Consider the following 15,771-nt stretch of genomic DNA (forward strand, 5'->3'; position numbering starts at 1 on the left):
GTGCATATGTGTAGGGATTATTTCATCGACCTTCTTGGTTTCACTTCTCCACCTTCAGCCCAAACTACTCAGGCCCGTTCAGTTTTTTATGACCTGGTCCGTCAGGTTTCGCAGGACATGCAAGCCACTATGGAATCAGATATTTGTGAGGCGGAGGTTATGGATGTTTTGTTACACTTACCGAAGGATAAAGGTCCTGGCTGGGATGGTCTCACCAATGAGTTCTTTGAGGTTTTTGCTACCCAATTGGCGAAACGGGGATTATGCCTTCCTCATGGAAAGGACTTATTAAATTGCTTCCAAAGGTTCCTTCGCCGTCTATGTTGAAACATTGGCGCCCAATTTCTTTAATGGGTTCTATGTACAAAATCTTTTCCAAAGTAATGGCGAATCGGCTCCACAAGCATCTCCCTGCCATTGTGCATCCTCTTCAATATGGTTTCATTAGGGGCCGAAACATTCTGCACAATGTATTAAATGCGCGATTGGCGATTGACTATGCAAGGCATTCTAATCAGGAGGTCGTACTGATTCAATTGGACCTGGAAAAGGCTTTCGACTATCTGGACTGGTCTTTTGTTACAGAACTTATGTCTGCTATGGGCTTTGGTGATAGGATGTCTCGACTGATCTACATCATCAGTGCAGCGGCGTCTTCGCGAGTCATGTTGAATGGAGGCGTTACCGAGCCATTTGCCCTTGCCCGCTCTGTCAGACAGGGGTGCCCATTGAGCCCTCTCTTCTTTGCCCTTGCAACTCATCCAGTTCTTTCGATGTTATCTCATATGGCAGCTTCCACTTAGTTGGCTCGATTGTCGCTTCCTTCTGGACAACATTTCATTAGTCAATCCTTGGCTGATGATAGTTTTATGATTCTGCGGGCGGATAAGGATAACCTTCGCAAAGCATTGGATGTTTGGGCTCTCTTTGGTCAGGCTTCCGGCCTTCGCATCAATGCGTTGAAATTAGCCATTCTCAGCTGTACGGAGTCGGATTTGCAGTCATTGAACTGGCAGGGTATCGTTGTGCCTCGTGGCTCCATTGTCAGGCATCTTGGCTACCCCTTGGGCGTTGATGTTCCCCCAAAGCAGCTTCTACAGTGGACTTCTCAGAAATTGGCGGCTAAGTTCCTGTATTGGAAGTCTCAGGCTTGGCCATTCCATGTTCGCCTCAAAGTAGCCCAGACAATTATGTTGCCGATGCTCACATATTTCTTGCCCTTGCTGCCCTGGACTACTACTACTCTGAATGCTCTGACTCAGTTTATTCGTTTTATGTTATGGAAGAAAGATTCCTTCATGCAGGCATTTCTTGGATTTCTTGGTCGCATGCGTGCACCCCCAGATGCATGGGTGGAGGAGCTATTTTGGATGCCCAAACTCACATGCTGGCCCTCCGTTGGTCTCTTTTCCGTGCCATGTGCTCAGATCATCATCCGTGGGTTGTTATAGCCTATTATTTCCTTGAGGAGCATGGGCTTCGGCATGGCAATACCCAAATCCAGAGTTCGTGGTGGCATGTTCTTAATGCCGATTCCCGATTCTCTTGTTCCTCTTCATCACTGCTTGCCCATTTGGTATGTTCCTGGAAACTGGTCCTCCGAAAGGCTCAGTGGCATCCGACGGAGGATCGCTTAGCTGTTAATTCTTTTCAACTGGAATTGCTGGCAGTCTTGCGGTTACTTTCATGGGAAGGTAAACAAGAGCTTCGACCACAATTCAACCGTATGGCACGTTTGGGCTTAACTTCAGTCGCGGATGCCACCCTTGCCAGTCGCAATGTGTTAATATCATTTCGTACAGCCAGGAGGATCTTTAGGATCCCTTGTGGATACAGGCATTTATGGGAACAGCTTTTGATGGTGCTCCAGAGCAGACAACCATTTCCTGCCCTTGCTTCGGGTTGTCCTTGGCAGGATTGGAACTTTGAAGGCCGGCTGAGTTTCGGCAAAGCTTCCGCTAACCAGGTCTATCATCTTCTGATTAAAGATCATCACTAGCTGGTCAGTAAAGCTAATGCTCTATGGGGATTGCGTAAATCCCGGTCATGGTGGAGGGCAACTGTGATGGAAGGACTACGACGGAATCGGCCCGACATCGTTTTCTTTCTTGCCCGCTCGCCAAGAATATCTGGTCACTCTTGTCGCAAATTTGGCGCGCTGTGGTGGGGTCCTTACTAACTCCTTTCGACTGGGTTTTTGTGCGCCCGAAGTATCCCACACCGCCACAGTTGCATATGAAGATCTTATTTCACTTTTTCAGATACTGGGGATGCTGGCACATTTGGACCACGCGCAATGCTTTTCTCTTTGATTCGGCCTCTAATGTACCGAGACATATTGCCAGGCTTAAAGGGCTCTTGCATTGGCAGCTAGATCTCATCCGACACTCCGACTTGCTCCCTCGGGAGGATTTGCAGCCTTGGCATATGGCAATTGCCTCTGGGTCGTTGCCATGATTGGTGTAACCTTTTTAGTGCATTACTACGGGGATTTCCCACACGTTAGCCTAGGGCCCTCGTGTCTCTTGTAATCAGAGAGAGAGAGAGAGAGAGAGAGAGAGAGAGAGAGAGAGAGAGAGAGAGAGAGAGAGAGAACCTCTTCACATAATGGCTTAGTGTCATCATGTATCTTGTAATCAAGTAATCTTGTATTTTTTTCGTAATTAATACAATTACCTTTTACGAAAAAAAAAGAGAGGAGAGAGAGAGAGAGAGAGAGAGAGAGAGAGAGAGAGAGAGAGAGAGAGAGAGAGAGAGAGAGAGAGAGAGAGAGAGAGAGAGAGAGAGAGAGAGAGAGAGAGAGAGAGAGAGAGAGAGAGAGAGAGAGAGAGAGAGAGAGAGAGAGAGAGAGAGAGAGAGAGAGAGAGAGCTCGTCGGGTGAGCTCGTCCGTCGCCCTTCCGTCACGTGGCCCTGCGCCTCTGCCGTCTTGCCCCTGCGCGTCGCCCTGTTTCGTCCCGCCTTCCGTCCCGCCCTGTCGGCTGCCTGTCGTGCCACCACGTCTACAGCCGCCCTGTCTCCTTGTCGTCGCCTGTAATTGCCCTCTTGTCGTCACCCGCAGGCTCGTCGCCTGCATCTGGTGGCCCGTCAGCTGCGCCTCCAGCCCTGTTGTCGCCCGCTTGAACTGCGGGCTCTGCGCTTGGTTCACGCCCGTCCGCCTTGTGCGTCAGGGCTTCTGCCCACGCCTGATGTCCACCCTCGCCTGTCGGTCGCCCCCCTCGCCTGTCGGACACTGCCCTCGCTAGTCAGCCACCGTGGTGGTCGCCCCAGACTTTTAACGCCTTCAACCTGTTCGTGTGACGTCCTGAGGGTCGTCCTCTGCCGTGTGCGAAACCAGTTTACAGGGGTGCAGATTTCTAACTCAGCTGACAGTGATCTGCACTGTGCGTCAGTCCTCCTTCGAGATCAGCTTATCATACAAGATGGCTGGTTTGGATCTGGATTTCATAGACCAAACGGTGGCAGTACTTGGCCCGGATTCTGATGCTGAGGAACCGGAGGATATGGTTCCGTGCACTGAAGAGATGCCCCTGGGTCCTGACATCCAGCCTGCGGGTAAACGTACCAAGCATACCTCGGAAGAGATAGGTGTTCTTTTGGATTGTTCCTATGCGCAGGTTGCTTCGGATTCTGTGGACTCTCAGGATGTGGACTGGGAGCATTTGCTGGAATTTGCCAACACTCTGCTTGGCGAATATGTTCAACATAATCAGGAAGCCTTTTCTGACTCTGCACCTGACGATGTTCTGGAAGCTACCGTCGACCCCAAAACTGTCCTACACTCCTTTTCGGTGTTTTATGATCGTGCTGTGATACTCTTCTTCACTGGTCGAATCCCGCTGCTTTCTCGTATTCGCCAATGGCTGCAGAGTCTGCTACAAGGGGAATGTGTTGAAGGGATTTTTGTTGGGTCCCGAGGTTTTTTTGAGGTCCTCTTGAAAACTGAGACACACCGTGCTGCTCTCCTGTCTAAACTGCCTTTGTTTTTTGATCGTCGGTTGGTTTATGTGGTTCCATGGCGCCCGATGGCAGATTTTCAGCGCCTGTTGCAACGTGAATGCCCTGTGTGGGTAGAAGTGGAAAATTGTCCGGCTGTTTATTGGCCGCTATTGAAGGATGCTATGGCCGCTGTGGGCACGGTTCTGGTCCCTCCCAGTCTCAGGGCTGTGAATCGTAACCGCTTGTGCATGTTATGGGACACTGCAAGGAAAAGGCTTGCTTGGTTTCGCCTCAATTGCTCTGGCATGCATCCGTTACACTTTCGTTTGAAATGGGGCAATTTTGCAGGCCATTGCTTTTCCTGTGGACAGTTGGGGCATTTTATGGCCGAATGCCCAGAGCAGCAACACATTTCAGATGCTGGCCATGTTGCGCCGCCCATGGAAGATATGGTGTGTGATGCTCCGTCGCTAGATACTATCCACCTGCCCCAAGTTCTTGCCAAAGGTAAACAACAGGTTTCGGGTCTGGATTCCCGTGCCATTGATTGGGTTGAAGTACGTGTAAGAAAAGGCAATAGGATTGTTGCTGGCATGGAGAGTACTGTGCCTACTACCTCACAAGATTCCATGCGTACATATATGCGCAGGAAGGAAATGTTGTCTTCCGAGCGCTCTGCTCCTACTATGGTTTCCTCAGCCCCCCGTCCTCAGCCCGCCAGGAAAATGTATTCGGATCGTCTAAAGGGTCCACGTGCAAAGCTGGCTTTTGATACCAGAGGCAACGTCATTACCCCGTGGGACCGTCGTTATCCACGTTCCAACCCCAAGCTAGTAGATATGCCGTCTACTTCCAAATCTGGTCCGCAGAACTCTTTTGCGGTGTTGGCGGATTTCTTGGATGAGGGAGTCCTGGACATTCTCGCCGACAAAGTCAAATCGAGGCAAGTGTGCCTCGTACCTGATTTTGTTTTGCATACACATGAAAATAGCCACATGGAATGTGCGAGGAATTTGTTCTCGACACAAGCAACATGCCATGTGGACTGCATTGTATGAGAATCAGTGGGATGTCCTGTGCGCTGTTGAGCACAAGAGTCACGGTGACGCCGGAAAAGTTGTGGATTGCCATGGCTTTCGTTTGTTCTATGCAGGAACACAGGCCATGCATTATTCGGGTGTGCTCATGATTGTACATGCCAAATATCAGCCTGTTCTTATTAAAAATGATGTTCATGGCCGCTTTTTGGTGGTTGAAATTTTATTCAAAGGGGAAATCTTATGGTTACTTGGCCTCTATGCTCCGAATGATTCGTTATCTCGCCGGGAGCTTTGGCAGACTTTGCAGACATCCTTGTCACTTGGCAGACGGGGCTTCTTCATGGGGGATTTCAATATGTGTGTTGATTCTTCCCAATCCACATCGGAGCACTCGGTAATGGATGCGCCGGAAAGTCGTATGTGGCATGAGTTGGCTCTTACTGTTCTTAAGCAAGATCTCTGGTCCTGGCTACACCCGTCTTCTACGGGGTTTACTTTCTATTCGGCCCAGTATGCAACAACATGGTCGCGGTTGGACCGTATATATATCATGCAGAATGATGATTTTCTTCCTGAGATGCTCGAAATAAAAGTGTTGCAGCAATATGCCTTGTCGGACCATTTCCCTCTGCAGTTCGAGTTGCTTGCACAACCCATTGCACCTTTCAAGCAATTTCTGGAGAGACTCCCTTTGCGTTTCAACTCGTCCTACTTGAAGCATGCAATTTTTCAGGGCTATATGCAGCAATTGCTTGACAGATTCTTCTTGGACTTTTCCTCTCAGGGCACTGCGTCATTTGAAAGATTGCTCTCTAATGTGCAGCGGGTTGCTCGGCAGTATGGGATCTATCATGCCTCTCTTTGTCGGCGCCGTCGACAGGCAGCGGAGGACCTGCTGGTTTTGGTTCGCTCTCTGCTGGTGGACACTCCAGATGATGCATTTCTGCTTGCACTGGCCATGCGGGTGGCTGATCTTATTAAAGAATTCCAGTTAAAATTGTATCAGCAGGCCAAATTGCAACATCTGACAGAGACTTTGCAAGATAGTGCATGTCAGACCCATAAGTTCTTTCGAGCTCTCCACGCCTCTCCTGCTCGAGAGAATATGACCAGACTCGAGGATGCAGAAGGCCACCTTATCCTGGATCCACAGACTATTGTGCATATGTGCAGGAATTATTTCCGTGACCTTCTTGGTTCCGCTTCTCCACCTTCAGCCCAAATTACTCAGGCCCGTTCCGTTTTTTGACCTGGTCCGCAATCAGCTTCCGTAGGACATGCAAGCTACTATGGAGTCAGATATTGGTGAGGCAGAGGTTATGGACGTCTTGTTACACTTGCCCAAGGATAAAAGTCCGGGTTGGGATGGTCTCACCAATGAGTTCTTTGAAGCTTTTGCTACCCAACTGGCGAAACCATTGCAGGCTTTGTTTTAGCAGGTGTGGGAAACGGGGATCATGCCTTCCTCATGGAAACAAGGACTTATTAAACTGCTTCCAAAAGTTCCTTCGCCATCTAAGTTGACACAGTGGCCCCCAATTTCTTTGATGGGTTCAATGTACAAAATCTTTTCCAAAGTAATGGCAAATCGCCTCCATAAGCACCTCCCTGCCCTTGTGCACCCTCTCTAGTATGGTTTCATTAAGGGCCGAAATATTTTGCACAATGTTTTGAATGCTCAATTGGCAATTGATTATGCCAGGCATTCTAATCAGGAGGTAGTACTGATTCAACTGGACCTGGAAAAGGCTTTTGACTATCTGGACTGGTCTTTCGTTGCTGAACTTATGTCTGCTATGGGCTTTGGTGCTCGGATGTCTCGTCTAATCTACACCATTAGTGCTGCGGCGTCTTCGCGAGTCATCCTGAACGGAGGTGTTACTGAGCCATTTGTCCTTGCCCGTTCTGTCAGACAGGGGTGCCCTTTGAGCCCTCTATTCTTTGCCCTTGCGACACATCCAGTTCTTTCCATGTTATCTCATATGGCTGCCTCTTCTCAGTTGGCCGGACTGTCGCTTCCTACAGGACAGCACTTCATTAGCCAATCCCTGGCGGATGATACCTTTATGATTTTGCGTGCGGACAAGGATAACCTTCGAAAAGCATTGGATGTTTAGGGTCTCTTTGGTCAGGCATCAGGCCTTCGTATCAATGCGCTCAAATCAGCCATTCTAAGCTGCACGGAGTCGGATTTGCAGTCCTTGGACTGGCAGGGTCTGGTTGTTCCTCGTGGCTCCATTGTCAGGCATCTTGGATACCCTTTGGGTGTTGATGTTCCCCCAAAGCAGCTTCTGTAGTGGATTTCTCAGAAAATGGTGGCTAAGTTTATGTATTGGAAGTCTCAGGCCTGGCCCTTCCATGTTTGCCTCAAAGTAGCCCAGACAATTATGTTGCCAATGCTCACATATTTCTTGCCATTGTTGCCCTGGACTACTACGACTCTGAATGCTCTTACTCAGTCTATTCGCTTCATGCTATGGAAGAATGACTCATTGCATGCAGGTATTTCCTGGATCTCGTGGTCGCATGCGTGCACTCCCAACCCCAAACGCATGGGTGGCGGAGCTATTTTAGATGCCCAAACTCACATGCAGGCACTCCGTTGGTCTCTTTTCCGCGCCATGTGCTCGGATCATCATCCGTGGGTCGCTATAGCCCGTTATTTCCTTGAGGGCCATGTGCTTCTGCATGGCAATACCCAAATCCGGAGTTCTTGGTGGCATGTTCTTAATGCTTTGCGGTTCTCCAGTTCTTCTTCATCGCTGCTTACTCATTTGATATGTTCCTGGAAACACGTCCTTCAGAAGGCTCAGTGGCATCCAACGGAGGATCGCTTAGCTACCAACTCTTTTCAATTGGAATTACTGGCAATCTCGCGTTTACTTTCGTGGGAAGGTAAACATGAGCTTAGACCACAATTCAACCAGATGGCACGTTTGGACTTGTCTTCGGTTGCGGATGCCACCCTTGCCAGTCGCAATGTGCTTATATCGTTTCGTACAACTAGGAGGCTTTTCAGGATCCCTCGTGGATATAGGCCTTTATGGGAACAGCTTTTGACGGTGCTCCAGAGCAGACAACCCTTTCTTGCCCTTGCTTCGGATCATCCCTGGCAGGATTGGGACCTACAAGGCCGGCTGAATTTGAGCAAAGCTTCTGCTAACCAAGTGTATCATCTTCTGATTAAAGATCATCAATGGCTAGTTACTAAAGCGAACGCTTTATGGGGATTGCGTAAATCCCGGTCATGGTGGAGGGCAACTGTGATGGAGGGCTGGTTGAACAAGACACCCTTTAAATATAAAGTCTTTCTTTGGAGAGTGATGATTGGTGGTCTTCCGCTTGCTTCGGCTCTTTCCAAGCGACGAATCTCCAATGGCACCTGTTTCTTTTGCACCACTACTATGGAATCTGCCCGCCACCGATTTATTTCTTGCCCCGTCGCTAAGAAAGTCTGGTTATTTTTGTCGGTTGTTTGGTGAGGGGTGGTTGGTATCACCCTGCGCCCCTTTGATTGGGTTTTTGGCCAGCCCAAATACCCTACTCCCGCACAGCCACATATGAAGCTCATGTATCACTTTCTTCGATATTGGGGCTGTTGGCATAACTGGACCATTCGGAATGCTTTTCTGTTTGACTCCGCCTATAATGTTCAGCGGCATATTGTGAGGCTTAAGGGCCTCTTGTATTGGCAGTTAGCTCTTCTCCATCGTTCTGATTTGCTCTCTACGGAGGACTTCCGTCCCTGGCATATGGCAATTTCCTCCGCGTCCTTGCCATGACATTGTAACTTGTAGTACTTAGAACCTCTTCACATGATGGCTTAGATTGTCGTCATGTATCTTGTAATCAAGTAATCTTGTATTTTTTTCGTAATTAATACAATTACCTTTTACGAAAAAGAGAGAGAGAGAGAGAGAGAGAGAGAGAGAGAGAGAGAGAGAGAGAGAGTTTCTGCCTTCCGTGAGCTCATGGCTCTACATCGGACCTGCACAAGTGGTCATACAATATGGCTGGTCTGGATATGGCTTTTATCGACCAAATGGTGGCAGCCCTTGGTCCGGATTCTGATATAGAGGATCCAGAGGATATGGTTCCTTGTACAGAGGAGATGCCCCCTGGTCCTGACTTCCAGCCTGCGGGCAAATGCACCAAGCATACTTCGGAAGAGACAATGGATCATCAGGAACGTTCTTATACTCAGGTTGCTTTTGATTCGGTGAATTCTGAGGATGTTGACTGGGAGCATTTGTTGGAGTTTGCCAACACTCTACTTAGCGATTATGTTCAGTATAATCATGAAGCGTTTTCTGACTCTGGAACTGAAGATGTTTTGGAAGCCACTGTGGACCCGAAAAATGTCTTGCGCTCATTCTCAGTGTTTTATGAACGTGTTGTTATAATCTTCTTCACTGGTAGGATCCCAGTGCTTTCCCATATTCGCCAATGGCTGCAAGGTCTACTACAAGAGGAGTGTGTTGAAGAGATTTTTGTTGGGTCCCGAGGCTTTTATGAGGTGCTGTTGAAATCTGAGAGGAATCGTGCTGATCTGCTGTCTAAACTGCCATTGTTCTTTGATCGCTGTTTGGTTCATGTTGTGCCATGGCGCCCAATGGCTGATTTTCAGCGCCTGCTTCAACGTGAATGCCCGGTGTGGGTTGAAGTGGAAAACTGTCCTGCTGTTTATTGGCGAGTGTTAAAGGATGACATGGCCGTTGTGGGCATTGTTCTGGTCCCCCCGAGCCTAAGGGCCATGAATCGTAACCGTTTGTGTATGTTATGGGACACTGCTCGGAAAAGGCCTACTTGGTTACGTCTTAATTGCTCTGGCATGCATCCGTTGCACTTTTGTTTGAATTGGGGTAACTTTGCAGGTCATTGTTTCTCGTGTGGAACATTGGGGCATTTTATGGCCGAATGCCTAGTAAAGCCACCGACTTCAGATGTTGAGCATGTTTTGCTGCCCATGGAAGATATGGTGCTTGATGCTCCGTCGCAGGATGCAACCCAGCCACCCAAAGTTTTGGATAAAGGTAAACAACATGTTTCGGGTTTGGATTCGTGTGGCACTAACTAGATAGATGTACGTGCAAAAAAAGGTAAAAGGTTTGGTGCTAGCATGGGGGATACTGTGCCTAATGCTTCACAAGATTCCTTACGTACTTATATGCGCAGGAAAGACATGTTGTCTTCAGAGCACACTGCTCATGCTATGGTTTCTTGTACTCCTCAGAATCAGCCTACTAGGAAAGTACATACAGACGGTCCTAAGGGCCCACCTGCTAAGTTGGCTTTTGATGTTAGAGGTAACGTGATTACCCCATGGGATCGTCGTTATCCCCGTTCCATCCCCAAGACAGTGTCTATCTCTAGATTTGGCTGTCAGAACTATTTTGCCGTGTTAGCTGATTTTTTGGATGAGGGAGTCTTTGACATTCTAGCAGAAAAGGTTAAATTGAGGCAAGCTTTGCCTCGTTCCTGATTTTCTTTTTTGAATACACATGAAGATAGCCACGTGGAATGTGCGAGGCATTTGTTCTCGCAATAAGCAACATGCCATGTGGAATGTATTGCATGAGAATCAATGGGATGTCTTGTGTGCTGTTGAGCACAAGAAGCACGAATAGTTGTGGATTGCCATGGGTTTCGCTTGTTTTATGCAGGGACACATGCCAGGCACTATTCTGGTGTGCTTATGATTGTACATGAGAAATATCAGCCTGTTCTTATAAAAAATGATGTACATGGTCGTTTTGTGGTGATTGAAGTTTTATTTGAAGGAGAGATCTTATGGTTACTTGGCCTCTATGCTCCAAATGACCTTTTATTCTGCCGGGATCTTTGGAATACTTTGCAGACCTCTTTGTCACTTGGTAGACGGGGTTTTTTGATGGGGGATTTTAATATGTGTGTTAATTCTTCACAGTCCACATCAGAGCATTCGGTGATGGACGCTTCGGAAAGTTGTGTATGGAATGCGTTTGCTCGTGCCGTACTTAAGCAAGATCTCTTGTCATGGATACACCCTTCTTCTACAGGCTTTACTTTCCATTCTGCGCAGTATACAACTACATGGTCGCGGTTGGACCGCATGTACATCATGCAGGATGATGATTTTCTTCCTGAGATACTGGAAATGAAAGTGTTGTAGCAATATGCCTTGTTGGACCATTTTCCTCTACAGCTTGAGATGCTTGCACAACCCATTGCACCTTTTAAGCAATTTCTGGATAGACTCTCTTTGCGTTTCAATTCGTCTTATTTGAAGCATTCAATCTTTCGGGGCTACATGCAGCAATTGATTGATAGATTTTTATTGGACTTCTCCTCTGAGGGCAATGCTTCTTTTGAACGATTGCTCTCTAATGTGCAACGGGTTGCTTGGCAATATGGGATCCATCATGCCTCCCTTTGTCGGCGGCGTCGATAAGGAGCGGAGAAATTATTGGCTTTGGTTCGCTCTCTACTGGTGGAGACTCCAGATGATGTATTTCTATTGCCATTAGCTATGCATTTGGCTGATCTTATTAAAGAGTTTCAGTTGAAATCTTATCAGCAGGCCAAATTGCAAAATTTGACTGAGAATTTTCAAGACAATGCTTGTCAGACTCATAAGTTCTTTCGAGCTCTCCATGCATCTCGTGCTCGAGAGAATATGACTAGACGCCAGGATGTAGAAGGTCAAATGGTCATTGATCCTCAGACTATTGTGAATATGTGCAAGAATTATTTTCTGGACCTTCTTGGTTCTACTCCATCACCTTCGGACCAAATTACTTAGTCCCGCTCAGTTTTCTATGATTTGGTCCGCAATCAGGTTACACATGACATGCAAACTACTTTGGAGACAAATATTCGTGAGGCGGAGGTTATGGATGTTTTGTTACACTTGCCCAAGGATAAAAGTCTTGGTTGGGATGGTCTCACCAATGAATTCTTTGAGGCTTTTGCTACCCAACTACTGAAACCATTGACGGCTATGTTTCAGCAGGTTTGGGAAACGGGGTTCATGCCTTCCTCATGGAAAGAAGGGCTTATCAAATTGCTTCCAAAAGGACTTATCAAATTGCTTCCAAAAGGTCCGTTGCCGTCTATGCTGAAACATTGGCGACCAATTTCTTTGATGGGTTCTATGTATAAAATCTTTTCCAAAGTGATGGCGAATCGGCTCCATAAGCATCTTCTTGCCATTGTGCATCCTCTTCAATATGGTTTCATTAAGGGCCAAAACATTCTGCATAATGTCTTAAATGTGCAAATGGCTATTGACTATGCAAGGCACTCCAATCAGGAGGTGGTATTGATTCAATTGGACCTGGAAAAGGCTTTTGATTATTTAAACTGGTCTTTCATTGCAGAACTTATGTCTACTATGGGCTTTGGTACTCGGATGTCTCGTTTGATCTACACCATTAGTGTTGAGGCTTCTTCGTGAGTTACGCTGAATGGTGGTGTTATCAAGCCATTTGTCCTTGCACGCTCTATGAGACAGGGTTGCCCTTTGAGTCCTCTCTTTTTTGCTCTTGCGACTCATCCGGTTCTTTCGATGTTATCTCATATGCCAACTTTTACTCTGTTGGCAGGATTATCTATTTCTTTTGGACAGCACTTCATTAGTCAATCCTTGGCTGATGATAGCTTTATGATTTTGCGTGCGGACAAGGATAATCTTCGCAAAGCATTGGATGTTTGAACTCTTTTTGGTCATGCTTCTGGACTTCATATCAATGCTTTGAAATCAGCCATTCTCAGTTGCATGGAGTTAGATTTACAGTCACTCAACTGGCAGGGAATGGTTGTTCCCCGTTGTTCCATTGTCAGGCACCTTGGTTACCCGTTGGGTGTTGATGTTTGGCCGAAGCAACTACTTCAGTGGATTTCACAGAAACTCGCGGCTAAGTTTCCGTATTGGAAGTCACAGGCTTGGCCCTTCCATGTTCGCCTCAAAGTTGCTCAGACAATTATGTTGCCAATGCTCACATATTTCTTGCCACTGCTGCCTTGGACTACTATTACATTGAATGCTTTGACTCAGTACATTTGTTTCATGTTATGGAAGGACTCCTTGCATGTAGGCATTTCTTGGATTTCTTGGTCGCATGCATGTATATTAAACGCAGAATCTTTCGGATCTACGGGATAAAATGGAGAAGAAAAGCAAATAAGATGCTTAGAGAGAGACCACTTGGCTGTGTGAGTTGATCAAAGTAGAAACTCGGCATCAAAATCACAGAGATAAATTCAGAACAGATATTAGCACGATAGCAAACTGCATCGATTTGCTGGTGTCCAAAAATGGAGCACATTTGCTAGAACATTAGTATTGGCAAGCAAGACAAGGTCAACATGTGACATGTGGCACCATGTGAAAGAGTAGAATCAAGTTAGTAAAGTACCGTTTAATAGAAGTTTCTTGCAAGATTAAATTTTAGTTTTATCTCTCGATATTCGATGAAAGGGAGTCTTTGTTCAAGCATTTATGCTGTATATCCTAAACATAAGCACACGATGATGACATTTCTCAAAAGCGCATGTGAGAGACAATTTATCTTGTGCCGATAAAATGACCATTCCTTCTCAATTTCAATCCTTTAAGGTCTCAAATCCAAGGTAGGGAGGAGGGATAGAAGGCTTATGATTCCTCTTCTCCCAATTTATGAGAAGGGGGAGGGTGTTTATTCCCCTTCTCACTTTCAGAGAAGGCCAAAGGATTTTGCATATTGCAAAAGGGTAGATATACTCTTCAATAGTTCACCTTTCAAAATCATAATACACGCCTTATGTAGTCCACTTTTCAAAACGACAATACTCTATGTTTAGAATTCAAAAACCGAAATCGTTTTTTCTATCAGATTCTCATCTTACAAGGCATCCATAATGGTACCATGTTTACATTCATGGTGCTAGAGATATAAGGGTTGAAAACATGATTAGTGTTCTTTGTCAATGTGTACAAATCCCAAGTACATATACTGTCAAAACTAATGAATTCATGCCATTCAAAATTGAATGCAATGCAAAATTGGGAGGCTACGAGAGGTGAGTGTGACCATCTAGCACATATTGAACGCATCCAAGTCTGAAGTTCCTATGTGGTTTGTGGTGCTGGCTGTCCTTGATTTTGGAAGCATATTTACACTCCTTCGAATACTTTTTCATTTGAAGTTCAAGTGTAACGGGTGCAAATCACAATGAGCCTTAAACCAGATGCAGATTGTGTGTTATGAGGAATGCTGCTAGTCAACTACTCAGGCGACTGTACAGTTTCATGGGGATCATGGTTGCAAGTTCATGCATGTAGAGGACTCTTTTGGAAGAATGTTTTTTTCAGCATGGTGTGCATCAAAGATTTCATTTGATGTAGTATGGAAGACTGGCAACAGATTGACTCCAAGAACATTGTGAAGTTAGAGTGCTGTATGCTTTTCTACTCAGCTTGCAATAGATCAGATCTCTAGATGGTCGAGAAGATTAAAAATCCTTCTATGAGGTGTCCTGCCAATGAAACAACTGACCTCAATGACATGGATGAGATGGTGCAGTGATAAGGAAGGAGGAACCTGTTGATTTAAAGGTCATGGGGTTAAAGGAGGGGGGTTCTTCACTGAAGAGTTTACAGCATTGAGGCTACATTAAACCTTGACTTGTGATATGATGGATATGAGGGGCCTCAGATGATCCTAGGCACCATCATATTTGTGCCATCTCAAACTCTGCCACTATACCATCTCCAACCTTATTATCATGCTCTCTCTAACATTGTCTTATTGTGCTAACTTCACTGGTGACTAGAGCAGCTGGAAGAGGGGAACCTTATGCTTTGAGATATGTGCTATTTGCTGTGACTCAAGCCCAGACAGATGTACTGATTCTTATGGAAAGAGTAGCTTGAAATGCAGTGTGCTGTTCAAATGAACTTGCATTGTTGTGTTGTCAGCAGTGCATGTTCTTAGTGTTATATGGTATAAATAATATTCTGTGGAATGCATCATACTCGTGGGAGATTTTCCAGCTGACTGCTGACATTTGCACTGCAGTGAGCTGAAAGAGACCAGTGCGGACTCAGAGCAACGAACGTCGCACATTCCCTCTATCCTTTCTGTAAATGAAGCTGTAGCAAAATATCAACAAGCAAAAAACCGATTGCTGATTTTGGTTAGATCTTGAGTAAAATTTAATCGTAAGCCTACATTCTTACTTTGCTCCAAGCATTTATATCTGGTAATTCTACTGATTATTATGCTTCATTGAAGGGATTCAATGCAACTATGACAGCACAGCTGGATGGACCTGGAAGGCGAGGACCTGAGCAGATACGGGAAATGAAATTAAGGCTTCATCCACTTTTACCAGATGTTTTTTCTATTCTTTGCAAGGATCCAAAGACAACCATAGTGATCTTGAGTGGCAGTGAAAGAAGTGTTCTTGATGAGGTAAACAGAACTTGGTAGGACTCCCTTTGCTGTGCATGGTGCTGACTTTTATATTCCATACACCCAGAACGATAAGAAGATTACAAATTTGCACGTTTTCCACCAACTAAAGATCTTCTTTTGTGTTTTTATTTTATTGTTGGGCATTTTTGTTGTGTATTGGGACGTAGAGGTCTGGATTGTGCTTCATTACTTGGTTTTCAAGATGACAAGAAAACATATTCTTACAGGTCTATCTATCCTTTTTTCTTATATAGTCTTGTTGGTAATTAGGCAAGGTTTTACCCCACACTCCAATTATTATACCTTTTTACACAATGCAAGCTGAATCACACTTTTGCGCACAGCTCCAATGATGTGG

General features: G+C 46.0%; 1 protein-coding gene across 1 annotated transcript in view; it reads left to right on the forward strand.

Moving 5' to 3' along the window:
• The window catches only part of LOC148009557 (alpha,alpha-trehalose-phosphate synthase [UDP-forming] 1-like), a 199,563-nt gene that overhangs the window by 155,572 nt on the left and 28,220 nt on the right, over positions 1-15,771 (forward strand). Inside the window, exons 11-12 of the mRNA XM_087673029.1 lie at positions 15,015-15,132; positions 15,231-15,410. Coding sequence (XP_087529155.1) covers positions 15,015-15,132; positions 15,231-15,410 — 298 coding nt within the window. The remainder of the gene's footprint in view (positions 1-15,014; positions 15,133-15,230; positions 15,411-15,771) is intronic.

Source organism: Lygodium microphyllum, chromosome 30 (genome assembly GCF_053477565.2).
Source record: "Lygodium microphyllum isolate KBCC chromosome 30, Lygodium_microphyllum_v1.1.10, whole genome shotgun sequence".
NCBI lineage: Eukaryota > Viridiplantae > Streptophyta > Polypodiopsida > Schizaeales > Lygodiaceae > Lygodium > Lygodium microphyllum.